Here is a 27,945-nt window from a genome sequence, read left to right as displayed (position 1 = left end):
TCAGCAAAATGCAACAGTTTTTTTTTCAATGAAAGATGATGTCTCAAAACCGCCAAACTCACTGGTTTGACTGGAATCCTGCTGCTGCACAATTTGAACGTGTTTTTAGATGGGGTTTTGATCGAGAATAAGCTTTATGTGGCCTCTCTGGTCTCCCATAATATTTGCACTAAGTTTAGTCGGGCACCATTTGCAGTCATCAGCCAAAAAAAAACAGGTAAAAAAAAAAAAAAATGCGTCGCCGCACCACTTTTTGGGCAAGCTCCATACCAGAAACCATAGACTTTTTTTTTTGGCCTAATGGCCAATTCAAGATACATGTATGTTTACTTACATTTGGTCAAAATGAGATTTTCTCAAATAAGAAGTTAAAAAATCTGAGAATTTTGGTTTCCTAACATTTCAAAAGGTATTAAAGAGGTAAACCTTGCAAGTTGTTTGTTTAATTACATGTAGGTCCAAATGTCATTTTGATCAACTGTAATAACCTTCCATTTTTATTGGACTTGGATAAAATTTAATTTTCCTCAAAACCTCTGAACCTTAAAGGATTCAAACAGAAATTTGTTTCCTTAAACATTCCGAAACAAGCTGAAGGTTTTAACCTTTTGTTTTCAGGCGAAATTCATCAAAAAGTTTAAACATGTTGTATTTTTTCTCTGAATTTTGACAGAAAAATTAAAATGCTTGCTGGTAGGAAGCTTTTTAGTTTTCAACAATTGACCTGCAAATTGACATTGGCATGTAAAACAATTGCACGTATGACAAGAAAACAATTCAGAATTGTGAGGCATTCTGGCTAAGTGAGATATCGAGGGTTTGCGGACATTAGGAAAGAGAATACAACTTTTCATATAATACTGTCTGTTGCACTTCAATCGGACATTCCGTTGACAAATGGTCATTTAAAGTTTGCATTTATCGACATTTCAAAAAAGTGAAAGGCCTTAAACATTTATGGAATATTGTGCCCTGATCCATCTCTTTTGCCAGAACTCCTCTCAATTTTTAACACAAAAATACTTAGCAAGTTAAAAAATAAAGGGGGTTGAAGCAGATGTACACCCAGTTGTAAAAGTCAATTTGTATTTGCACTTTACAGAATATTGCACAGAATATAAACCTACATTGTAATGGGTAGAGTGCAGCTTAAGGGTCCCGAACATTTTTTGGATTCTAGATGCTCTGTGGTGGGATCTGAGATTATTTCTGACCACTTTAACCATTTGTTGAAGAAAAGATGGTGTACGCAGTGCCTACCTTAATTGCGACGTCACTTGAAACAAAAATTTGGTTCGTTTTTTGTTTAATAGGCTAAATATATGGCCCATTGCGTAGACCAGATACCAGTCTTGGTGTAAAGACGTTCATAGCGGGGTATTTATGATAGACGGTACAGCCTTTGTACTGTGTGCAGCAGCAGCATGCATGTTCCCAGTCCCATACAGCCAGGTCGACTAAGCGCACGCAAAGAACATCTTGGGATCTTCCATTGAAATAGGCTTGACTTCATATGCAAAATAAAAGCGCATAGGATTGTGCATCAGAACCGGGTACCCGAGCTCCCCACCGTTAATGTCAGGAACCGGTTCCAGATTATGGAATCGAGTACCTGTAACCAACTTTACAAATTACTCAGTAGCTTCTCAGTAAATGAAAAATAAACATTTCGAACATGTCGAATGTCAGTGGGATAGTTTCAAAATGAAAAACAAGATGCATGGAAAACCCAAACCAATTTCAGGTTTTATGATGTTTGCGAAAGTGGCATTTTTCACCACATACATGTGGCTATAAATTTAGAGCTCACAGTATACATGTACATGCTATCTAGCCGTATTACCGCACTGATGTGGTAGTAGTATCATGCGGACCTTTATGAACAATCTGAACAGCAACTTCCCAGATTTGAATGTTTGGCACGGGTTTCTTTATAACTTTTTTTTTTTTTCAAAGAGTAGTACCCGGTTCTTGCACTACCTGTAAATGCACACCTCTAACAGCGCATGCGAATGGGTGGAAACAAAAGAGCTGTTCTGAAAATTAACCCTTAGGTGACCAATCGTACATGCACATGTGTATTGGATAGCACTAGGCAGACCAACAGTTTTGATCCAATGCAGCGTACAGGCTTGCAAGCTTTACACGAGTGGCTTAAAAAACTGCACTACGTTGAAAAACCAGAGATGCTACATGTACGTCACGTACATGTACGCACATGCAAATGCCCACACAATTCTGCTCAGAATTTCCCGAGCAAGAATACAAGATTCCCAAGATGTCCTTTGCAGCTTGTTGGCATTTGTATAAAGGGCGCCCGTTCCAGTGAACCGCTGTCAAGTCCTAAATAACCTGTGCGCGCTGAAACATTGCATCGCTAAGGACGTCTTTCCACCAAGACTAACCAGATACATGAAAAGACCAGTGAATAGCCATTCTTGTTAAACTGAATAGAAATGTTGGGACTAGCTTTAACTAGGTTCTCCTAGTCATACACCTACATGTAAAGGTAGAGTAGATCATTTGCAGCTATCCAAAAAGTAACTGGCAAATTTATTGTTCAACAGCTCACCGGTTGTCATTTTGAAGAAAAAGAAGGCCATTTCTAAAGATGCTTCCAGTGACGCACTTTTGAAATTTCAATTAGTAGTTTGGTTTGTAATTCGCTTTGGAACGACGCACACGTGCACCCAGTTGCTATTATTTGTCAGTTCAGCATGTGACATCACTTAGCTGCAATTGGCAGAATGAGAACCTGTCCCAGTTGCTGATTTTGGTCGCTGTTCATAACTTGATTTGGCAATATTTGAATTCAAACCGAGATCAAAATGTTCTTTACTCGGAAGAGACAGTATTCCCAGCGCTTAAACTTCATCAGGTATTTAGGCACCGTCATTAGATTTTGAGCATTTTTTTTATGCTTAAAACAGAGAGAGCGCACGAACGACAAATGATCTACCATACCTTAGTGCACTACAATGATTGCATTGACTAAATTCTAATATTGCACATTGTCACACATTTTCACAAATAACACCAATGTCTTTGAACCTGAACTTCCATTAAAAAACTCAATCAAATTATATACAAACATCTTTCCATCAATGTACATATCTCATATAATGTGAAAAATATTGAAATCCGAAAATGAAAGTTAAATTGAAACTTTCTTTTTATAAAATATATGATCTTCGATTGAAATTTTCATAAAGCATATAAATTATTTCAGTCGGAATTTCAATTGTGTCATCCAGTGATCAAGGCATTGATTATATATAATCAACTAAATGGCAATTTTAATATACAGTTATAATAATTCTTCCTAAATTATAGAATTCGATGTTTTTGAACTAGAAAATGGACGTATGAGTGACTTCCAAGAATTTCTTTTAAAAGTTGCAAAAGCCAAAACCTGAATGGACATTTATGGCTATGGCTAGCCACCATATAATGCAACAATGGCAAAAATCAATGTAAAAATGGGCAAGAATTGTTGCCTATGGCAACTACTATTCACTTTGCCTAACAAGACAAAAACAAAAGCCAAAGTGGCATTGTTATCTATGGCCGTATTTGTTTGTTTATTAACTCCAGAAAGGGAATCTCTTTTGAGAGGGGGCCGTGTGTTTCTTGAGGTCTGGTTTCCTGACTTCTTGCCTTGTCAGCTGCTTCTTGAGGCGTTGGTCCAAGAGCTGGTGAATATCGATCTGGAATGAGAGAGACACCATAAACTTATCAACATGTCATTTTTTTTGCCAAAAAAACAAAAACAATCAAACAAAACCAATTCGTCATCAGAGGCAGTTCACAAAAAAATGTAAAAGCTAGGCAAAGGAAGACAGTGTGGGTATTATAGTTTCGCATTATGTTCACATTTTCCGCTGAGAAAGATCAGCAGACCGGATAACTGAGACTGTTACACCCAGATTCCATGGATTGGTGGTACATGCGAGAGCAAATTGATTATACATTTACATCATTTGACAACAATTATCCCACAGGGTCAAACGGTATCAAAGACAACAGTGCGTGTCATTCCCTGCAAAATTAGGGGTAATCTTAATAGATATCCAGGACAAGTAAATGTTCAGAAACCTACAACAAATACACAATAAAATGGTCTGTGGATAAACTCTTTCATGACTCCTTACCTGCCACTGATCTAGCTGTTCCGACAGACTGACTTTCTGCTTGATAGCTCCAATCAGCTGATCATCCAGCTTGCTCATATCGGCCTGGGCTTGAAACAACTGCTGCTCTGCGACTGACCGCCTGAAAAATACAACAATGAACCATTTCCAGTCAGAAGTGGAACGGAGGGATGAATAGTGGTCGGGGAATGGCCTGGGAATCAGGTGTCTTGTCTCTTAGTGCCCTGGGATTGATAGAGCCCTGGGAATCTGGTGCCCTGGGATTTTAGTGCCCTGGGATTTATAGTGCCCTGGGAATCTGGTGCCATAGGATTTTAGTGCCCTGGGATTTATAGTGCCCTGGGAATCTGGTGCCATAGGATTTATACTGCCCTGGGAATCTGGTGCCCTGGGATTTTAGTGCCCTGGGATTTTAGTCAGTGCCCTGGGATTTAAGTGTCCTGGGAATCTGGTGCCCTGGGAAGAGCCCTGGGATTTTAGTGCCCTGAGATTTTAGTGCTCTTGGATTTTAGTGCCCTGGGATTTAAGTGCCCTGGGATTTAAGTACCCTGGGATTCTAGTGCCCTGGGAATCTGGTGCCCTGGGAATTGAGTGCCCTGGAATTCAAGTACCCTGAATCTGGTGGCCTGGGAATCTGATGCCTTGGCTTTTAGTGCCCTTGGAATCTGGTGTACAAGTATTTTGATGCCCTAGGATTTTAGTACGCAGGGATCTTAAAAAGTTTTCTGGAGGCATTAAGGATTTTCAGCCTCACCTTAAAATGGCTTCATCCCTTTCACTCTGCAGTCGGTCGATGACTTCTTCTTGGCTAACATTGGATGAGATGTCTTGAAGATGCTCCGATGCGGACCTTCTCCTGGGATGGACTAAAGACAAGCTTCCTCTCTCCTCAAGCTGAACAAAAAAATAAATAAACACAAAGTGCAAATTAAACATTCATCACATGCCAATAACAACTATCTTTTCTATTATTCAGGCATTGTATAAAACAAATAATGAATGTTTATGAGTGCAATGGTAAGAATAATTTCATTGGGTGACAGATGGCATGTTCCATTCCACTTGACGTTGCCTCGTTATTTGTCACTTCATGAAATTATTCTTACCGTTGCACTCATTAACATTCATTTTTTGTATACTATCACACCCTGCCATTCTACTCCAGGGCATCACGGTATTGCATGAACACTAAATATGCTCTTTTCTTTGCAAAAATTGCTCACCAAAAACAAGAAATGCCATTAAACTTTTGCAGGGGAAGATTCAACAATTGTTAAACCTTTTTCATAATTATTAAGTAATGTATATCATAGGAGCCAAAATTTCATGTGACACAAGAAAAAAGTTTAAGACCAAGCTCTCAACCAATAGGAATGGGTAAACTGTCTTAGATATTTATAAATAATTGTTAAAACTTTTCATAATTGCTAAGTAATGAACATCAGCCACATGAACCCAACAGATCTGCAATTAAAATTATCCGCTCTTTGATTTGCTCCTTGACAAACTTCTCAAGGGAAACCAACCTTGTCGTCGTCACTACTGGACGTGCTCAGATCAGTCTCCTCGCAAGACGTTGAATAATCGACAGCGGAGGACGACGCCAACTCTAACTCCTGTTCAAGGCTGCGAACCTGTTGTCATGGATACAGAAACACTCATCCTCAATGAAATTCTTAATGAAGTTACAACAATCAATGTTTTCTTCCTTAGAAGAGCGACATGAAACCTACTCTGTGACAATCAGTCACATATCACCAGGTGTGAGTATTTTGGTTTTAAAATTGAGGAGGGTGAAAATATGTAAAAATAGAAATTCTCATTTGGTAAAATTTGTTTTTTACTTTGCTTCTTTGTTAGGTCATGTCTTATGTTTTGGCACACAAAAAATATACAATTTCTTGTAGCATTCTGTTAAATATTTAGGAGTGGAAAATCTGTTTCAGGACCCCTTCCAATTTTAGTTCATCCTCTTTATCACTGGAAAATTTAATTTCAGAAGTCGGTTTGCAACATCTGACTGATTGTTTTTTTACAGAGTAGATCAAATGTATTCTTAGGCCAATGAGTTTGGCAACACCACAACATTATAAACTCAGCTCAATTCCCAAAAGGCTTCAAAACCTTCAAGAAAACCTCTTTTTTTTTTAAGAAATTGGTTTTGTGGTGTCTTTCTCATTTAAACAGCGCTGGTAGGGGGCAGTTTTCATGGAAATTTGACCACACTGAGAAATATGCTTAGAGCATAGATTATTTGCTGAGCAAAAAACGGTTACCAGCTAGAGTGTTACGCTATGTATTTATTGCGTTTGACTGGTACTCAGCGTATTCATGCTCAGCACACAATTCAGCAAAGCAAAATTTTCTGCCAAGAAGCTCCACGAAATTGAGCATGGGTCACATACTTGGGAAACGGATACAATTGAGAAAAAAATACAATTAATTTGATGAGTTATTTTGTTGATTATGATTATGGGATTTATGGGTCATTCCATAAATTGTGCTTCCAATTGTTTTCATGTCCCTGTCACATCTGATATAATTCTGTAAATTCAGGACGCATTCTTGGATGCCTTTTATCTCCAAGAGTAATTATGTAAAGCTAAGTACCTGCCAAACAAATCAAAACTAATTTGAAGTCAATTTCAATGATACTTGAATGGCATATTAATGATATTACACAGGTCGCGTGCAACAGAGACACAAAAATGTCGCACTTTTGGAACCCACGTAATGGAATGACGCTTAATTATGCAGAAACCCAGGTCTGCTGTTAGAAGACCAATGGAAGTCCAAAGTTCAATGAGGATGAAAATGGGGATATGGGAATGACTATTCTTCAGCACATTATGATGACAAATCAAGATGAGTAATGCCTGTCAATATTGCGGTTGTTAGTTACAATGTTGTTGTTAGTCACAATGTTGTTGTTAATCACCATGTTGTGATCTTTTCTTTAACCCTAACTCCTGGGGCTCTTTTACTAGAAAGTATCCTGAATCCGCCAAAATCCACCAATTTTGTCATGCAAAAATTGCTGGTATCCTGAATCCATCAGAATCCCCCAGTGTAGATTCTGGAGGTATCCTGAATCCGCCAGAATCCACCAGCAAAAGTCTTGATGGATTCTGGCGGATTCAGGATACCATGGTGGCATAAAAAAAAATACAGCATGTTTTTCCATAGAGTCTTCAAAATCCATCACCTAAATTTCTGGTGGATTTTGACGGATTCAGGATACCATGCTCGCATGAAAATTGTGATGTGTGTTGTTGCATAGGATCCATCAAAATACACCAATGCATTGCGACCCCAGCATGGATCAGTACCGAAGTGAATACGTCTCGCGCACAAAATTTGTGTGAAAGACATTAGCGCATGTTTCAGCCCGTAAACCATAGATATAGAATGAAAAGACTAGATCGGCAGCGGGTCCACACGCGCCCAGTCACTGTGCGATAAATCTCCGCCATTTTGGTTGTCTCTCAAAGACGCGCAACAAATTAACGTAAAGTAATGGAGCTAAATGTATCTTTCCTCCAGCACGTGACCTAGCTCAACACGCGCGAAGCAAGAAATGCGCACCGAGTATTTACGCGATGCGCACACATAATTATTAGCGATGCACATGGTGTTCTTTGCGCGTAAACGGCATTGCGTTCGTCACGTTTTCGCACATTATTTGTATCTTTCCTCCAGCACGTGACCCTCCATGCAAGTCCACCCAGTACATGTGTGTACATGTTTGTACAGTATGTGACAGACTTGGCAGGGCTAGTGCCAGCAATATTTACTTGACCACAAACATTGCAAAAGAGTTCAACTGTTGAGATCCTGAATCCATCAAAGTCCCCCAATAGCTCAAAATGGAGGTATCCTGAATCCATCAAAATCCGCCAGTTCCGCTAGGCTTCGAATCCTGAGTCCATCAAAATCCCCCAGTTTGTTCAATATGGAGGTATCCTGAATCCGCCGAAATCCCCCGAAACAGGGGGGTGGATTTTGATGGATTTAGGTACGTTAGGGTTAAACCATCAATCCCGCTACGGTAGTTTCTTGATTCAATTGATAATTAATAAAAAACTTTGCCTGGTCGAGTTCCCATCCTTGTAATTTACTTATTTAAAAGGTAACTTTCATAGATCCGATAAAAATTCCATTTTAGGACAGTTTCATCAAAAAATATTTGCCCTTTAAAAAACGATTTAACATACATGGGCAATTCCAGCGTTATGAAAGGAAGTGTAATGTCCATGACAGAGCCAATGAACCATGATAAAAGAAGGTGGAGTCTGTCACAAGCCAATGTGGCCCATCACGCCGGTGTTTATCTCCGGTTTCAGTAGCATGAAACGACTGAGAAATTTCTACTTCTTGATGGGATGCCAGTCCATCGCAGGTTACTGCTAGCTAATGCCGGTACCCATTTATACTCCTAGGTGGAGAGAGGCAAGTGAGGGTCAAGTGGCTTGCCCAAGGACACAACATATGACCAGCAGCTGGATCTGAACCCCTGACCCTCTGATCATGAGTCACAAATCCTAAGCCACACTCCCCACAAATGAACCGTGGTACATGTATCTAATTAGTAATTCTGGGAAATGATCCAAAAGTCATGCTATTATCCTTGGCCATTAATTTCAAGATGATGGATGTAAAAGATTTATAAAATACATCTTCAAGTTTATTCCCTGAGCTCTAATAAAAGCTGTGTCATGGCCATTACATAACTCGGGAATTGCCTTTATACAATATGTTGGAAGTGAGTGTCAAGTACAAAATAATGTTGATTTGTGGTATAGGACCCTCCATTTTCAGACCAAGTTTCATAAAAAAAAAAACACCTGTGTCCATTAAAATAAAATAATTTAACATTAGCTCCCAAAATCCAGAGTCATGTTGACAGGCATTTTCTACCACATGGTTTGTTTTGCAAATTCCATATGGGATGAAAAAAAGGGTTAGCATCATTTTGTAAGTTATCAGTACTACAAAATTGAAATGAGTATAAATGAAAAGCACATAATGTTAAGTACTCCACCACCAGAAAAATGATATAAAAATGACTCAAAATAATTTTACAAGAAAGAAATATGAGACCATACACTGACTGTTATTACAGAAAGTAATATTTCATTCATGTAAATTAAAATGGGGCATAAATGGGGGGGGGGCAGCATTTTCAACTCGAACTCTCCAAATCTGCCAAAATTGAACTATTATTTGTTTGCTTATTTGCTGGATCCAACACCTGCATTTGTATTACTTCACATGGGGATTGATGCTTCTATTTCAGTGTTCTGTGCTGTGTATTTTTGAATAATTTAGTATTCGATTCACTTCAGTGGATGATCGAATATTCAAATATTTGGCCATCAGTACAGCTCTAGCAGTGTTAGTTTTAGCAGATCCAAGGAAGTTTCCAAGCCAAAAATGCTGCAAGGGTTTAGGGTTTTATAGTCTCAGCTACATGAATGATTGCCACCATTAGTCAAGATACAATGTACATGTATAGAGCCACCACATAAAAAGAGCAAGTATAAAGTAGTCAGACGAACTGACTAGTAACAGCTACAATAAATTGTACAATTAATGTTCTTGTACAGACGAGACAGGACAATTTCTGATGCAGGGACAGAAGACACAGGTTTTTAAGAATGAAATGCTAAACAGAAAACACAGAACGTGTATTTACACAAATTAATAGAGCATTCAACCTCAACCAAAATGGCGTGATGACCATACAGAAACAAGTTCAGGCACTGTTGTAACTAGTTTTATGAGGCTATACTCCTCCACCCCCCACCCCCACCCCCCAAAAATCCAACAATCTCTTTCTAAAAAACTCTCAAGAACAACAATTATTAAAATAAAAGGATATTTTCCCCTGCAATGTGTTTATATTTGCAGATTTCCAAAAAGTTTCCAAAATGAAATAAAAATTATTTGCGCCCTGCCAAAAACTCAGACATGCATTTTGGGCACTTTGTTGCATAAAGTGGGTTGAAAACATTTTAAAATAATACATAGCTTTTTTTATTGTGAATACAATGTTAAACTTGAAATGTAATGTTCTTTGAGTTAAATTTAAGAACATCTTTTCAAGAAGATTATTATTAGTTCACATTAAAAAAAAAATGTACATGTACGTACATGACAAAAGCACTGAAATGGGATTGGGATATTAGTTTGCCCTGCACCACACTGCTTACAGTTGATAAAAAAGCAGCGAAGGAATAAATCAATGGTGCGGGAAGCAAATGGATATTGACGAAATAAAAATAAGCAAATTATAAAAATGTATCTTGACCACAAAGTTGACGTTCTACTGACCTCGGAATATAGTATCTGTGTCAACTGGTATCTTGTCTTTAAGGGGAAATCAGAAAGATTGGAAAATAGAAGTTACAAGGACAAACATGTACACAATAAGAAATTGCCGACTTCCAACAAAAATTTACATTTCAGAAATAGTCAGAATTAAATACTGTCCCTAATAAACCCAACATAATGTGTTGAGAAGTGAAATAGTGCAATTTAAAACGGATGCAAATTATGCAATGATTTTTATCATCTTTTGAACACCAGTCTTCAAGAAATAATATGTCAAATATTTTCCATTTCACAAAGGGGCTAACACTTTTGAGGACTTTGTTTTCAGTATTACTAATAATTTCTTAGTAATTAGCAAGAAACACAAAAATGTGTAATGGAAGTCCAATTACAATGAAACAAATGGCATTGTGAAAAGTACATGGTCTCTGTGCACAATTAAGTACCCCCTCAACGGTAAGAAAGGGAGAGTTGGGGGAGACCAATGGGAGAGACATTTGAAAGTGGAAAAAAGTGCCCTCTCTTGTCCTCGCACAGAGCCCATACTCTTTCAGGCTTCAGCTATAGTTACACATTCGACATCCCCAACCAACTTCCATTTGAATTTGAAACAATACGTTTAATTTAATGTTTAAAGATTTTTAAAAAGACGAGTCATAAATTGTTAAGAAATTCACCTTCACAGTGATAGTAGATATTTCTGAGTCTTTCCTCTTCAGGTCATTGTCTTGTCTGTCTATCTCCGCCTGAAGGAGTTCGATGTGACTCTGGGTACTAGACAACTCCCCACGCAACGCTTCTATGTGGCTCTCCAATGCTTCGATCTGACTATCATTAACACTGGACGCGGTGCCCTGGATTAAAAAATTTCAGAAAGAGTTTTCAGAATGGCTATTCACTGGAAGTCTTTTCATGCATGTGGTCCACACAATGGGCCAGATTTAGCCCTTTCACGGGTGTTATGGGGTAATCCTATACAATAGCACTGCCTGGCTAACAAGTCGTAGATATGTCACAAAAACATCGGGGCAGAAATAAGATTTTTGCGACTTTCGTAATTCACAAAGCTTAACTTGATTTCTCCTTTCTGTGGCTGCATTTTCTGCTTTTTTGTATTTATTTCAAGATCTTAACACTGGTACTTGCGCCGCTATAACGTGTGGCTTTTATATTTTTCCCCCCATTTTTTTTTCTTTTTGAGGGTCCAGTTTTGATAGCTTTTGTGTTGCAAATGCAAATGGCACCGAAAATTATTTTGGCCAAAAACGTGATGTGAATACATCTATTCTAATCACCATTAAAAAAAAAAAATGAAGAAAAAAAATCAATATTATTTTAATTTATTTTTTTAAAGTTGATTTATCAATAAATAATTTAATTTATCACTTTAATCACTTTGTGTCTGATTTTAATTCACTTTTATTAGATGTGTTTGTTAAAAACACGGACAAGATTCCCTCAGGATAAATAACATGTATGACATTCTGGTGAAAAAAAATAATACAAAAAAATTGCGGACTAGTGAAAAGGCCCGCGGCCTAGCTACGAGTCTGGTTCACTAGTTCGGCTGGCTAGTGGGGAAAAAAAAGGTTAAGGACGAACCCTGATTAAAATCAATAAAAATTGTCAAATTTTTTCATCCTCATCTGAATGTCAAGCTCAGCGTTACAGACTTAGGTCTGCAAGTGAATTTTTATTAGATTATCCCAAGAGTAAAATGCTGTCTACTTTAGGAGATCGTGCTTTTGTCTCAGCAGCACCTGGTTTATGGAATGCCTTGCCCTTAAACATCAGGATTGAACATTCAATGTGTTCTTTTAAAACTAAACTTAAGACTTTCCTTTTTAAGCAAGCATTTAGTGATTCTTAATTTCTGCCTGTGCGTCTGACTTCGGGGGGGGGGGTATTTTTAATTAATGGTTATCGTGTATTTTTGCCTGTGAGTTTTGATATTTATCTGTGTGTATTTTGCTAATTTTTGCAATTGATTTAATTATCTGTTTACTTTTTACTTTATTCTTAAATATGTAATGCACTCTCGAACAGGCTGGTCCAGGAGAGAGCGCAATAAAAATGCAATAATTATTATTATTATTATTATTATACATGTAGAGCTGATTTGCACTTTCCTATAATCCATAGAAATGGAATGGGGAAAAATTATATAAACAGAGTGAGAGACAGTCATATCAACCCATTGAACAAAGTTACATGCTTGCATGACTTTATCACTCCGGCATGACCAAGTTTCAGTTTCACGTCATTTGTTAACTACAGAGGCCACAAAACACACAACTTCTATTTTGGAAATACATTGTGAGAGCACTACAGCAGGGTGTGTTCCTCCCACGCAAGTATTGACAAAAGGCGCACACTATGCTTAAAAGCCCATTGAAATTTGATGGCATTTAGATGTACTTTTTGTGCTGAACACACAATGTAATACTACAGCAATGAAAGTGCAATCTGAAGTGCTATTAATATGTTTTGGCCGTTAACTTTCAGGGGTGCACAGCTAGAGTTCCATGTATAGAGTAATAGTGGCTGGCCTTTACTTTATTCACTCCTACAACATCCTACCAAAAAATTCCAATGGAAGCTAACTTTGATTACATAATACCACACAGTTTTTCTTAAAGGGTGGTTCTATACCCTTTGCAGTACATGTTGGGTGGAGCCTACAATGGTTTTGATGCTATTTTGAGGTGTAGTAAATATCAAAGGATTGGAAACAACTGCCACTTTTAACTCTAACTCCCTAGCATCTTTTACTAGGAACTATACCAAGTCCATCAAAATCCATCAAACACTGTGCGTCCAATACAAAACTGCACGTGACATAATGGAATCCACCACTGACGCACTGGTTGACATTCATGGACTTGCTACACATGGCTTTTCGCACAATACACTACAGGAAGCTAGGCAAAATCAATCAGATACCCCAAACACTGCTTCAGGCCATTAGGCCAGAGTCCATCATACTCCATCAATATTTATCATGCCAGTCCTTCTGGACCAAAAAGTCCCCTAAAATCCACCAAAATGTGGGATGGATTTTGATGGAGTTGGGGTGGTTAGGGTTTTAGGTTTATTGCCGGATATTGTGACAGGATGAATAATTTAGCCTGCCAGTGTCAAAGGCCGTCTGCCCCAGAGAGTTGTTAATATTATAAAAAGATGGTTCTTGTTATGGGGCTAATGTTTGGCTAGGCAATTCTGGGTAAAAGGTTTAAGCAATTTTAGGAACTGCCACATATTATGTACGTTTTAATGAGAAACTTGTGAAATACACATTTTTTTTACCCAGAAATTTTACAGTAATTACAAAATTATGCAAAACGTACTGGAAAAAATGATACTGTCTCTTCAGCGAGGTTTTATTTTAAAGACCTGGAAGAGTAAGGCTTTAATTAACAACATCAAATAACATATACCTGGCTTAAACAATCTCCTCTCTTAGTGATACTGTCTGTGACTCTTGTTAAATCTCTAAGTAAACTCCTGACTTCCTCCGGCCGAGTCTGTTCCTTACGGAACCTCTCATTGGTTGATGCTTCGGGCGAGTGACACGGTGAGCCAATGGGGCTGCGCGTTACTTGGAAGGCTTTGAGTTCGTGGACGAGTTTCGAAAGGGTAGAGTGGACTTCATTTAAGACATCTTGCAACTGCAGAAAAAGTACGGAGAAAATTAATTTCAAGAATTAAAGTTGGGCAAAGACATTGATTGGAGCGGAATGTGAACCTGTGACCTCTGCAAAAGCGTACCAGTACTCTACCAACTGAGCTTTCCAGCCCTATGTTGACGGTTCCCCAGTTTGTCAATAATTTTGTTCAAGGGTGCTAATCAGAAGCCATAAATCTGCAAATTAATTTCACAAACAATGTATTTAATTTGCATACAGAACCACAAACTGGTTAAAAAGTGGATATTCAAACATTCAATACAAGGAAAAAAATGATACATAATTCTGTCTGATAATAAAGATGTTAAAGGTGTAAACAAGTTAACTCAAAAACAAAATTTGCATTTTCAATAATTTTTCCCCTTTTTCACCCTGGATGAATCATGCCATGTCTTAAAAACACAAGTACAAAAACCATAAATTAGCAAAAGTCAATGTAAATGAACAAAGAGAGTTATCGGCTGACAAAGTATCAAACGGTTTATTACTGGTGACCAGTTCTCTAGCTGATTTTTTTGCAAAGCCAAAATTTTGTTAGAAACTCTGTGAGATTGGACTAAAAAAATTACCGTTTGTTGCTCGATATTACAGCTAGTAGACAAATTTTCAGTTTTGTTTCTTTCGTTCCCATCACTACTACCGGTAGCTGCAGAAAGACATGAAAGATGTCCCCCTACTTCTGTTCTAAGCTCCGCCCCCTCCCTACTCGCCGACTCTGTGTACAAAGGTCCATCCACCACATCGCATTCAATTTCGTCATCATCCTGTTCTATGTTTGTATCGTCTGCCTCCCTCTCGCCAAGTCTGGCCCCGCCCCCATTGTGGGTCATCTCGAATCCCAGCTCCGACAGCAGGGAATTTCCCTGGTAGTCCGCGCCATTGGTGTTCGAGGCGTTCAGTGTGGCTTGGTAGCGTAGTTCTTCGAGTTCTTCTTCCGTGTCATTGTGGACTTGCCGTAATTTGGCCAGCTCCGTGTCGCGCAGTCCCAGCTGAGATATAATTAATGAAAAGGACGAATTACTTCCAGATAATACCAAAATATACCAAGATTATAGTGTTGTGAAGTATAGGAATGAAACTGTCATGATTTTGTTCTTTTTTTCAAAAGGAAATGTAAACTTCAAAGTGCTTTCAAAAATTACGTCATGGAAGAACAAAAGTAATTGATATCGACACGTTATGTTGACTGATTGGTTTGAGTGAGTCAGAAATCGAATGTTAAGAACGCAATTATTAATACAAATATTAAAACAAAGTCTGACTCAAACTCTAGCACAAATTTTTTTCAATTCCTACTCAAGTAATCAAAAGTGGGAGAGCTCAAGCTGCAATATTTAGTTATTCAGGCTTTAAACCTCCTGCTGTTTGAACAGTCACAGACAGTCAAAACAAATCAATCCTCTTCCCCTGCCAGGCCTTTTTACATAGGCTAGTCACCAACAGTCAGATCATATTTCAAGCAAGCACTGCGACTAGTCAAATTCAGTCAACTGACAAAAGCAGGCAAGAAGTATGTACAATCACCCACAGTCAAAGCATAGCTGTCTCAAGTTACATAAACAGTCACAGCCAGTCAATCCTGCTTTATGTAGGCTGGGAGCTTTTAACTGTTGAATACAGTCACTTAAATTGATTTGGACTGAAAGGACAACTTAGCAAAGAACGTATGTTTGCATAGGAGGGTAAATAATGAGGGATGGGGGAAACAAATTGAATATAAACCTGACAGAAGATAAAACACAATGTCACAAAACAATTTTAAAGGTCAAATTTTGAAAAATCTTTTTTTTTTACAATGCATAAATCTGGGCTCTGCCAACCGCACAATTCTTGGGTCTTGCTTACAATGCACTAACCCCTTAGCTGTTTTATAGTCCACACTTCTATTTTACACTTTTGTTTATATGTTACAAACACCATTAAAAACACTAACCTGAGGTAGCAATAGCAAATTATGTGATCAAAATTCTCAATGCAATGTACATCTTTTTTTTCAAATCAATGTTTTACTGTATATGCAGATGAAAATCTTTGTTTCTCTAACAATTTTCACCGTGATTTTACATAATTTTTTTCCTGAATCAATGTACCTGTTGTTGCAAGTCTTTGCTTTGTTTGTCTAGCATCATACACCTGTCGTTGGATTCCTTCAGGCTGGACGCTAGCGTGTCCCGGTCGCTGGTCGCCATGTGTAGTCTCCGCTCCAGTTCCCCTCGCTTGGCCGACAACCGCTGCACCTGAAATGGATTGCATTGGTTGATGCTTACATGTGTTTCCTTTCGTCTGACATACATGTACAACTTAAGATTTAAGACATATGACCCAACGACATTTTACATAAATTGCAAGTCCTAGTACAAGCACACATAAAATGTGACTCGTCTCACCTCTTTTTGTAAGTCTTCCGTGACGTGGGTGTTTTCTCTGTTCAGTGAATGCTGTCTTCTAAGGTGAACCTGATCGCGTAGTCTCTGGATGTGTTCATTCAGTTCTTCCTCTACATCCGCTGCCTAAAATCCAAAAAATAAACAAAAGGAACAAAATCTGAAGAAGAGACCCAAAATACTCCAATATTTTTTCCTGCAAAAGGGCTGGTCAAGCGAATTGGGTTTTAAAGGTATGTGTCATGGGCACCATTTGCAAAAATAATGTTTTTTGCAAATTCAATGAACAGTAATACAATAAATCTGAAGCAGGTTATTGACAAAAAAATAAACTGACAAAATGTCAGCTCAGTAGATATACTTTTTGAATAAGTCAAAAAAAAGTTAAGTCTGTCTCGAGCCAATGTGGCCCATCAGGCCGGCTTTTATATCTGGTTTCAGTAACATGAAACGACTGAGAATATTTCTACTCCCCCTGGATGGGATGCTAGTCCATCGCAGGTTACTCCCAGGCTCAAGCCAGTATACCCACCAATGGTGGAGAGGCAAGTGGGGGGAGGTGGCTTGCCCAAGGACACAACATATGACCAGCAGCGGGATTCAAACCCCTGACCCTGAGATACGAACCCTATAACCACTAGGCCACACTTCCCATATACTTTTTGAGACAACTGTGAAAATGTGTCTTCATTTTTCTTTACGCAAGCCGCAGGTTTCCATTAAAAATGCCATAGTTTGGTCCTACATTTACATGTAACAATCACAATGAAATGATGGTAATTCCTCATTCCTCGAAAAAAATAAAAGACAGTTTAATTCATACTACATGTAGATGCAATATGATTTCACAGGATGCATATTCAATTACATTTCATATTTGACAGTTTTATTTTTGAATGTTTGTAAATACCTTGAATTAACCAAAATAAATTTGAAGATAAATTAAGGGCAATTCCACGGTAACGGAAGGACGTTTTCACTCATTAAACAAAATTTCAAATGTGCCTATCACAGACACTGTTATTAGTTACAGCAAGCAAATGTCACAATGGTATTGCTATAATGCTACCTTCAATTTCCACACTTTTGGGGGGCATAAATATCTCTCGTTTATGAATTATGAATATTAATGAGGTCGGTAACGGAAGGACGGTAAAACGGACAAGGGTTTTCCAACTTACACGCATTTTGCGTAAACTCTGTGAATTGTATGGGGCAATTATATTTCAATGGTAGGAAATGGAATCCCTGAAGCTTTATCTATACTATACCACCTTTCATTTGACTTTAAGTGTTTCGGTAATATAATTACAATGTCTTAAGTGGATTATAATTTGGTAACGGAAGGACGGTAACGGAAGGACAAAAGGTTTACTCAATTATAGCATGAACAAAATGTGAATTTACACTAATTATACAAGTGAAATAAATTGCTGAAATGTGTAACTGAATGTGAAATCAACAATAGGCAGACCTGGCATAAACAATTATACCCAAGAAACTATTGAGATAAAGATAAAGCCTGCTAATTAATGATAACAAATGAAAAACGAAAACAACCAAAAACGCATAATTCACGAACACAAGACAACTACAGAAATGGACTTCAAACCCATTACCTCAATCCTTAAAAGTTTAAATACACAGTATTTGAACACTTTAGTATATTGGTTACTTGTTCCCCAACAACTTTTAATAATAATACCGGTAGGTTCAGTGGTTTACCTAAAGGGTTGGGGGGGGGGGGGCGACCAGCCTACATGTACATTAACCCTAACCGCCCTGAATCCTTCAAAATCCTCTTTACCAAAGTGGAGAAAATTGGAGGATTGAGGTTACATGGCAAAAGTGCGTTACTGATTTCGTGGGATGCACTTTGTCAAGGTCTTGGACCGGACCTTGTGTTGTTTTTTCTCAGCCATGCATAAATATAGGCCTGGATTATGCTTGAAATCCTCCGTACTGCTCCAGGATGTCACTGGTCAAGCCTCAACTTATTGACAGTCACTGCCGCAGGATTTTGCAGGATTCAGGCAGTGGTCACCCCTCCACGGACCATATTCAAGAAAGAATTAAGGAATTTGCAGGATTGAGGCTATACGCTATTTTTCCATGAGGCCAATTGGAAGATTTTGCAGGATTGAGGCTACATCCTAGCAAAAAGGACTAGGGAGTTAGGGTTAAAAACATCTACAGGTAGAACTGATGGCTTCAGAATCATTATGCTTTAAAAAATGTTTTAGGTGTTGCTTTTAATTGAACTCTAAATTCAATGTTTGAAATCAAATTATAATGATTTAGAGTATTAACAATAATTAACTTATAAACATCCAGCCTGAAGTTGTTAACTTAATTTGTCAAAAATTGCACCTCACATGTCTTACACATGTAAATTGTATGAAAGTGCCCAATAGTACCGGTACTTTCTGCCATCTCATTTTTGACTTAATTTGCTTCTGGAATGGCTTCACAGAAATTGTATCTTTCTCTATTGTCCATGAATGGTGATAGCAGCAACTTAATGATTTGATTTTCTGCAACAACTCCATACATGTATGAGTACCGGTACATTGTCATACATGTACATGTACATTGTACATGTTATACATATGCCTGTGCCATCCTTTGTAATGAACACCTTGCCCTGCTTATACCACCTTTGTGAAGGTGGGTCACATGAACGTCCTTTCAATGCTCATTATACATGCATGTAGTTGCAGTGATTTTCATTTTTCAAACATGAGCACAAATGTCGTAACATTTGATAAAAATAACATTTGTCCTTCCGTTACCGTCCTTCCGTTACCAATTTGGTAACGGAAGGACGTGATTTAATTAATTGTAATTAAAAAACGAGAAGTACAGAAGTGTCAGTTATAATGTCATATTGAAGGCCTACCTAAACTTGCTTTGCACAATAACTTTCATTGCATTCATACTGCAAGTTTTGAAAATAAATAAAAAATATGTATTTTTTCGGTAACGGAAGGACACTTTCGAAGGCTGAAATATTAGAAGTCACTGAAGCGAAACAAATTACGCAAAACGTAAAAAAAAAGTTTCAGTCAGTTTTTCAAGACCAATACTTTCTCATGACAGAAACTGATGGCATGAGTACATATTTTTGTGTGTGTATTGGTAGAATACTTTCATATCACTATTTATCACATTTTTAGGATTAAAACAGGATTATTACGTAATCCTATTTTTTGGTACCAAAATGTATCAAAAATAGAATTCCGACTTCAAATCTTAAAAATATAGACTTTTAGCTTTCATTTGATGCCCAACTTGTTTAAGTCACATGCATTTGAATTTTTTGGTGTCATGTCCACTTTGGTGTGGAATTGCCCTAAACACACATTATAGGTTATATTTAAACAAATATGACGAGGGTGCCCGACCTTTTTCAACTGGTGGACAAGTCGCTGGTTTTGTTCCAAGAGCTCGTTTAGCTCCGACTGTTTCTGACTCTCAACGGTTTTCTGTGCTGCCTTCTGATTGGCCAGTTCTTTATGCAAAGAGGAGATTTCTGTCTGGAGGTCCAATAGCTTGCTCTCGTACTGGCCGCCGACGGTCTCCAGTCGACGACGTAGGTGATGCTTCTCTTGTTCCGATTCCTGCAGAGGAAACAGCAAAAAATGATTTATGTGCCGACTTATGCTACGCGTGGTAATGGGATTCGGCACTAGGGGGAAAAAAGGATGGGAGATCTAATTAGTTTTAGCTGCGGGGTAGCAGTTCAACAAATTATTGTGTCTCTCCATTAGTCCGTTAGTAAGTTAGTTAACGAACGTTGACATTGTCTATTGCTCCTACATATTTTGATCGATTTCAACCAAACTTTGTCAAAAGTATCAGCAGCCCAGCTCCAACATGTCACATGACCAAACTGGGGTCAAAGGTCATCATGGGGTGACTGGTGTCACTGATTTTCACTCAAACCTACTCCTTCCAGAAATTGCATGGCACAATCACGTCACTCACGCATAAACACGAAGTCTTTGGTCCGCATCGAGCTAATTTTGTTCAATTTATGTGATTTTGACTGAATCCAAGCCCGTAGTTCAACAGCAAGCCTACATACAATCATTTAAGCGTGAACTGATTCAAGTTAGATGTACATGTACAGGCTAAATTTGTACCTTGATGGATATATATTGAAATTATTTCTATTAAATCCTTTTGTTTTAAAATTTATGGTGTTCTCAATGTAAAATGTACTTCTGGGTCCACTATAGATTTGGGGTCCACTTTTTTCCCGTCCCTGTTTCATGGTACATGTACATCCAATATCTATGATTTTATAATTCTGATAACTCCTTAATGTAGTCATCCTCTTAGAGAGCGATTATGAATCTTTCTAGATTATTCGATATTATTTTGATATCAATATCGCCGATAGCAATTTTTTAATCAATCAAAACATCGAAAATTTTAATATTGAGATATGATGTCGAAATATCGAAAATGCATCAGATTTTCACCCAAATAAATCTTCCGTTTGTGCTTTACTTTGTATTTAACGTTTGCTTTATAATAAAATAAAAGCTGGCGGCGTTATCTTGTGCTTGTGACTCAAAATAAAAACATTGCGAAATGCCAAGCGGCGTCGCTTTGTGCTCTGCGTTCGGTGGAATTTGCAGTCTCCCCAATGTAAAACCACAAAGAAACCGCCCATTCTGGACAAACTGTCAGTGCTGAGATTATATTTTTTTTTAATTTGATCAATATATGCTCCAGAGAGAGCCGTGGAAATTTGGACTTAACATTGTTATATTTTTGTTGTGTTTTTAAATCAAAGTTTCTTCTTTATTGTCTTTAACTTTTACATGGATAATTGATGGGCCTATATCAATATTCTCGATATTGGATTTCCCTAGTCTACAACTATTCACAAAATTCATGACATTAGGCCTCACGTAAATCAATGATAATACATTGTACATACATGTCTGCATACACACTGAACATTTACTTTTTAATCATGTGCATGCTTACATGTATACATGTGCAAGATTACGAGTACAGCAGCCACTGTGCAAATGTACATTATGCAAACTTATCCGCAAACCTTCCACTGAATGGCACTGAAAGGCAATTGACTGTAGCAACCATTTCCTGGTTGCCATATGGGTTGCTACGTGAGTTGCCACGTGGGTTGCCATGGGAACCTCCTTGAATACACCATGGTAACTATGTTCATACGGTCCAATTTGTCCAAACCTATATTTGCCTAGGCGAGAGCGGAACTCTGCATAAACACGGCACTTCATGGCAAAATTTATTATCTGCCTGGAAATTTCAATTTAGATTTTCAATGATATGATAGCTGAACTGGTCGATGCCGGTACTCGATGTTTCTTGCAAAAGTATCATGAATCCAATGTTTTGGGGTTCATGTCTCGTACGAAAAAAGTTTAAGGTTCAGGTAAATTACATTAATTTGCATAAGCTTCATGCAAGTGTTTGCGTAGAACTTTCTTTTACTGTTGTTATTTATCCTCAAATTATCTGTATCACTCAATTTTGTTTTGCAAGTTTCTTTTTCCTGATTTTATGGACCATATGCCATTAAAATATCCATACTACAAAACATACATGCAAAGGAAATTAAATGTTCATTACATATATCACATACAATGGACAGTATTTTTAAATGCGCTTCAATGTATTTTTCTCTCACGTTTATTTTAAAAAATATAAAATATTGTGCTTTTTAAATTTAATCAGATTTTTGTAGTGATTGTTTTCCCAATGGACAGAAATAATTGAATCGTCCTTCCAAAATGCAACAATTTTTGAAAAACAAAATTTATTGATTTTGTGTTAAATTTCACACTGACTGCTGAAATGTTTTTTTGATCACGACGAAAATTACTAGGAAGGTTGTTACTTGAAAGTTTGTTTTATACCTATTACACTATGTACGTGTACATGTAGAGTCATAGACAAACATTCATGAATCATGTATTGACATGTACATGTATGTGAGACACATGATCAAACAGATTTTCATGTACTGTTCTCCAGTTTGAGCTTAAAAACTTTTTATAAAGTAAAGATTTTAATAAAATACAAAATTAAAATGTAAAATGAGAAATCAGCGCTTCTGCAATTTTAATTTTAATTTTGCAAATAGTATACACCTACTCTAAACAGGGGAAAATCCCATTTATTAAATGAAATAAATATGTGGGATATTCCCTGCATTGTTTCCCTGTTCTTGTTTATAGACAATGAAAACAATTTGAAAATTCAGTCTGATTTACTCATTTTACTGTATGCATGCTGTACGTAGCAACGCACACGTCAGCAAAAACACTGCATTGTCATGGTACCCTGCACGATGTACCAGCATAATAGAAACGGCCAAGGTCGAATTAGCTCGGGAGTGTGCATAAAATCACTGCTTTCGCAGAATTCAAGCCTCGTTGACAAATGCTGATCACGTTCACAACACGATGGTTTTGTGTCTGTGTAGTAGGTTAAATGGTTTTTGATACAAATATGTTCAATTTATTCATCAATAACATGTGTACATTCATAAAATATTTAATTAGTGCAGTTCGTACTTTTTGGGTGTGTGTGTTTTTTTAGTACAATGGATATGCAGTCCTTAATTAAATTATGTAGATTTTAAATCGTCATGTATGCATACAAAAAATACATTTAAAGAAAGTACATGTATTTGTTTAATACTTTCTGTAAACGTGTTGTGAACAAGCAACATTATACATTATGGTGCTCAACTTTAATTAATTAATCAAAAAGTAAATTTGGGTTTTTTTGTTGCAAGGAAAAGTGCTTATATATGCAATGTATAACAGTCAAAATTCACATTAAAAAAAAAAATTCTCAAGTTATTTTAATTGTATTATGTATGTAATTGTTGGGTTTTTTTTAGATATATGCAAAAAATATCAAAAAGGAATCACAAACTATTTTTTGCACAAAATTGAAAACAAATGACTCACATTGTTGTCCTCCAACTGTAGTAAAACCAATATACTCGAACAGTTAAAAAAATGTCCAATTTTGAATTTATACAAATTCCTTAGTATGGAGAAATTTCTATTTTGTGTGATCATTCAAAGTCAGGTACGCATTTAATATGCCAGTAATAAATTCAGAGTCACTTCAATGATAAAAGCTATTTCTTTTAAATTAATGAGATGAACACATAAAGAGAGTTTACATAAGATAACCTAACTCTATAGACTCCCAGTTAGGTAAATAATCTATCAATCATTAATAACTTTTTACAAGTGATATCTTGTAGTCTTTTACAAGCATGAGGTTTGTTTATTTTGGTACATGAAATGATAGAAAGGTAGATACTAAAATAAGGTATTTGAAACTGTGTACATGAATACGTACAGAAATAAATTTTTGGTACATAATAAATATGATATCTGAAGCCCCCTACAGGTTCAGGAAACCATCCTGAATCCCACAAAATCCAACAATCTAGAAAATCATGCTCTTGCACGATTTGTAACCACATAAAATCGGGACATTCAATCTTCAGTGTAAAACATTATGATTCAGTCTGCTCCAATACCACATCCATCAAAATCCTACAAAATCCCAATGTTGCATTTAGCAAGATTTGGGATTACATAGTTTGTTGAAACCACACAAAGGGGAACATTTAATCTACACATCCCAAATAATAGTGTTCATTCCTCCACTACTGAATCCTACAAAATCCTGTCAAATCCTACAAAATCCAAATTGGATTTTGCAGGATTTGGGATAAGTTAGGGAAAACCAACATCAGTCTTGTCTTGTTGCATTCGTTCGTGTGCCTTTGGTAACACTTTGTTGTGTTCAATTGATACGTTAAACCCTCCGCTACTGAATCCATCAAAACTCTAGAAAATATCACTGCTAGATTTTGCAGGATTTGGGATTAGTTAGAGGGAACCAACCTCTATCTTGGTAGCTTGTTGCATTTGTTCCTGTCTCTTTGTTAAATCTTTGCCATGTTCAATTAAAATAATGTTTCACCCCTCCACAACTGAATCCATCAAAATTCTACATATTGTTGGATTTTATAGGATGTAGGAACAGTTAGGAAAAACCTACCTCAAATTTGTCGGCTAGTTCCTGTTGCATCTGTTCCTGTCTTTTTGTGAGTTCCTCGTTGCGTTCGAGAAGGGCTTTTCCTAACTCCGCGGCTAGGATCAAATCTTTCTCCTTCTGCTCCAACTGGGCGTACACGTCTTCATTGTTTGGCGGACCCGATTCCGCCATCTGGCCCACAAAATCCTCAAAGAAATCCAGCGAGCCTTGGCTCGGGTCATAGTCATCGAACGAGAGGTTGTCCACGACCGATCCCTGATCCGACATGCAGGCCATGGTGGTGTAGTTTTGCATAATATCCCAGAGTCGACAATTCAATCAGACCGCATGTTTCGCTCGTCCGTCCACGGGCCGTCTTATTTGTCTTATCCTAAGCCTTTTCTTCGAGTTTGTCTACTTCTTTTTCTTTCTCAGTTCTTCAACAGACACGTGTTTCAAATCTGAAGTCTGGAGAAACCAAGAAAGAAAAGATAATGAAGAGATCTTCAGTTGCAGAGCTGGGAGGAAAATGCCGGAATGACACTTAAAAACACACAAACTCAGTCAGGGACCGAAACCTACATGTATATCCACACATCAGCCTGAGCAGGATGCTAACGCGGTTCATGGGATGGAAGGCGAGGGAAGTACCATCTGTACCGGTACTCTCCAACTGGACTCCCACATACAATAACTCACACATGATGTTGCTTCCACATGAACAATACAATGTAATAAAATGCAATGGAATACAATGTACATGTGCACTGGTACAATTCAATCAATTCAAAGAAGAAATTGTTACGTCCAATAACAGTGCACTCACTTTGACAATCAGTTCCACGCTACAACTGCAACATGATATTATTGAGCCAACGGAGCATGCAATAATTTCCTTTTGTTTGCATGGCATGAACATCACCACCTGTTGAACAAAAAAAAATGATGACGTGATACTAATCAGTGCGTCATTGGTATATTTTTTACATCAGTGTACATGTGCATAATTCCAAGGACTCGTTTATGGAACAAATGACCCTGAACAGTCCCGATGTGCAATAATCAATACGGGGATCACGCCAAGACAATTAAAGGGCTCGTGTTATAGAATTTTAAAGGTTCTTTTACGTGTAGGATTAAAGGTGCTGGTAAAATTGGAAGGTTACAATGTACATTTCATTTTTAAGAGGACATTTTGCAAGTCTTTTAAATCATTTGTTGGGGGGTCAATGGTTTTTAAAATACTACACGGTTTTTGTCACAGGCTTTTGGAAATTAAGTTTTTTTAATTTCTAAATTCAACACAATTTTACACATGTATTTAAAAGAGGTTCTGTTCGCGTGCTTTCAGAATGTTATTGTCTGCTTGATTTTCCAATCCATGGGTTTTATTTTTTACGACAAAGTACTTGCTGTCTATTTTTTGGCATCTGCAAACCTCTAGAAAAAGGGTCTCGCTCTTATTTGGGTTGGTTTTGCATTGGTTGAGACTGGATCCCAGTCCCTGCATTTCTGATAGGGAATACATGCACAAACTGTACTTATGTATGGTCTACCATGAGATAACCGAGTTAACATTGTAAGAGATTCAAAATTTGTAAAGTAATTGTTCCGTTTATACTCCACGGACAACGTGGGCAGATTTTACTTTCAATGTCTCACTCAAAAATGGCTTACTTTTGCATTGCTAGGAAAAAGAAAGAATTCTTGTTCACAAAAAAAAATCACCATTTACAACATGTAACATAGACTTTAATTTATATACGTCATGGGCAAATGAGTAAGAAAAGAGACAAGTAATGTAGGCTAGATACATTAGATTTTCAAGAATGCAATTTGAAAACTTAAAACACCGACAGAAAAACAAACCAAATGAACATTTACAGCCATACATCCTTCACAAAACTGTTTTCTGTGAACAATATGGAAAAACAAATCTACCTGAATTCAGAAAAGCCATTCATATTTCTATTTAATTGAATTTCGACTGCAAAAATGTCAAATTCAAAGATAGCTTGGAAAAGGTTCCCAGCTCTAAGGCTCATGGGAAATTTGCCATTGGAATGAATGTTGCAAGCTGACGCTGCTTTTTTTCTGCATTTATCATCTCAATGAAGGTCATTATAATTGCAAAAATGATGATAAGACATGAATCTGGGACTGAGAAACATTTCCATTTTTGTTGGGAAATACTTAAAAATTTTCTTGACTCTCCATAGACTTTGTACACAACCGCTGAAGTACGGTAGCATCAGGTTGCAACATACTTTCCTTGCCTTTTTCTAAAGGGGGTGGGGGGAGTGGCGGGGGCTCGAACCACACTTTCAATGGGGGCGCTGTTCAAATGCGATGAATATTAACACTAAAATACAAACGTAAACCAGCAGGATGTGTCCGTATTTTGTCTACAGGCGTACTAATACCAGTAAAATTGTTTTTGGGTGTCAGAGGGGGGGGGGGGAGTAGCATTATTTTTTTATGAATTTCGGTGAAAAAACTCATTTTAACGCCACGACCCAGAGTTGCGTAGGAACACTCGACGCAGGCGATTGTAACTGACGCCACGTTTCGGGTCCATGACTGGTGTAGTGTATCGTCAGTCCCCCTAAAGCTATGCGGTCCTTTTTCTACAATTACCTTCAATTTGTTTGTGACAACGCGCGCGCGTATGCAAGCGTTACAGATAATGGAGGGTCGAGGATACATTGGCGTTGCCGCCATAACATATATCACTCCTATAGAGATATGCACAGCAATCCCCAAGATCAAATCACGCATAAGTTTACTGTATGTGTGGGACTGAGAAAACAGCAGTGCATACATTACCATGATCATGATGATACAACATTTACATTGTCATGATTGTACAAATATTAAAATCCAAAATATCAAAACACATCACATGACTGCATAAGATGTATTGTTCGAATTTATTAGCTATGAATCATGACAAAACAAAACAACACTTACCTTCTAAGCATGGAGCTAATATGGGAGTTTTTTTTAATTATTAGGCCTTCAAGACTGTCACAACATCGACAGTACAGCATGCATGGCGCGCCGACTTAAACGTCGTACATAGCGTGGCTCACTTGAGGGCGCTACTGCCACGCTGATCACCACGTTCGCTCGTACCCACCGCCCTGCAAACAGTTTGCATGGCGGAGGGTACGAGAAAAATCACAACGTGGCTGTGGGCGCTATTTAAAGGTATAGTCCATTAGGCCAAAAAAAAAGTCTCCGGTTTCTGGTATGGAGCTTGCCCAAAAAGTGGTGCGGCGACGCGGCTTTTTTTTTTTTACCTGTTTTTTTTGCTTCAAATGT

At 37.6% G+C, this 27,945-nt stretch overlaps 1 protein-coding gene across 1 annotated transcript; it reads right to left on the bottom strand.

The window, feature by feature from the left end:
* Positions 1 to 1,067: 1,067 nt before the first annotated feature.
* Positions 1,068 to 27,748, bottom strand: LOC119726254 (bicaudal D-related protein homolog). Its single transcript, XM_038197882.1, has 13 exons — positions 27,592 to 27,748; positions 25,448 to 25,546; positions 24,646 to 25,089; positions 19,959 to 20,174; positions 16,558 to 16,680; positions 16,261 to 16,407; positions 14,740 to 15,159; positions 13,922 to 14,152; positions 11,162 to 11,338; positions 5,678 to 5,785; positions 4,906 to 5,045; positions 4,152 to 4,272; positions 1,068 to 3,707 (listed from the first exon to the last, which is right to left on the bottom strand). The coding sequence occupies exons 3-13, from the start codon at positions 24,934 to 24,936 to the stop codon at positions 3,585 to 3,587; spliced, it is 2,097 nt and encodes a 698-aa protein (XP_038053810.1). The 5' UTR covers positions 24,937 to 25,089; positions 25,448 to 25,546; positions 27,592 to 27,748; the 3' UTR covers positions 1,068 to 3,584.
* Between the last annotated feature and the right edge of the window lie 197 nt (positions 27,749 to 27,945).

Source organism: Patiria miniata, unplaced genomic scaffold (genome assembly GCF_015706575.1).
Source record: "Patiria miniata isolate m_02_andy unplaced genomic scaffold, ASM1570657v1 HiC_scaffold_2, whole genome shotgun sequence".
NCBI lineage: Eukaryota > Metazoa > Echinodermata > Asteroidea > Valvatida > Asterinidae > Patiria > Patiria miniata.
Note: the sequence above shows the minus strand (reverse complement) of the source record. Positions and strands in the feature narration are given on the sequence as shown.

Coding starts and splice junctions, on each gene's coding strand:
- LOC119726254 (XM_038197882.1), bottom strand. CDS start 24,936: ATGCAAAACTACACCACCATGGCCTGCATGTCGGATCAGGGATCGGTC. Junction 15,160..16,260: donor GCAAAGACTTGCAACAACAG/GTACATTGATTC, acceptor ATTATATCTCAG/CTGGGACTGCGCGACACGGA. Junction 5,046..5,677: donor CCAGTAGTGACGACGACAAG/GTTGGTTTCCCT, acceptor TTTTTTGTTCAG/CTTGAGGAGAGAGGAAGCTT.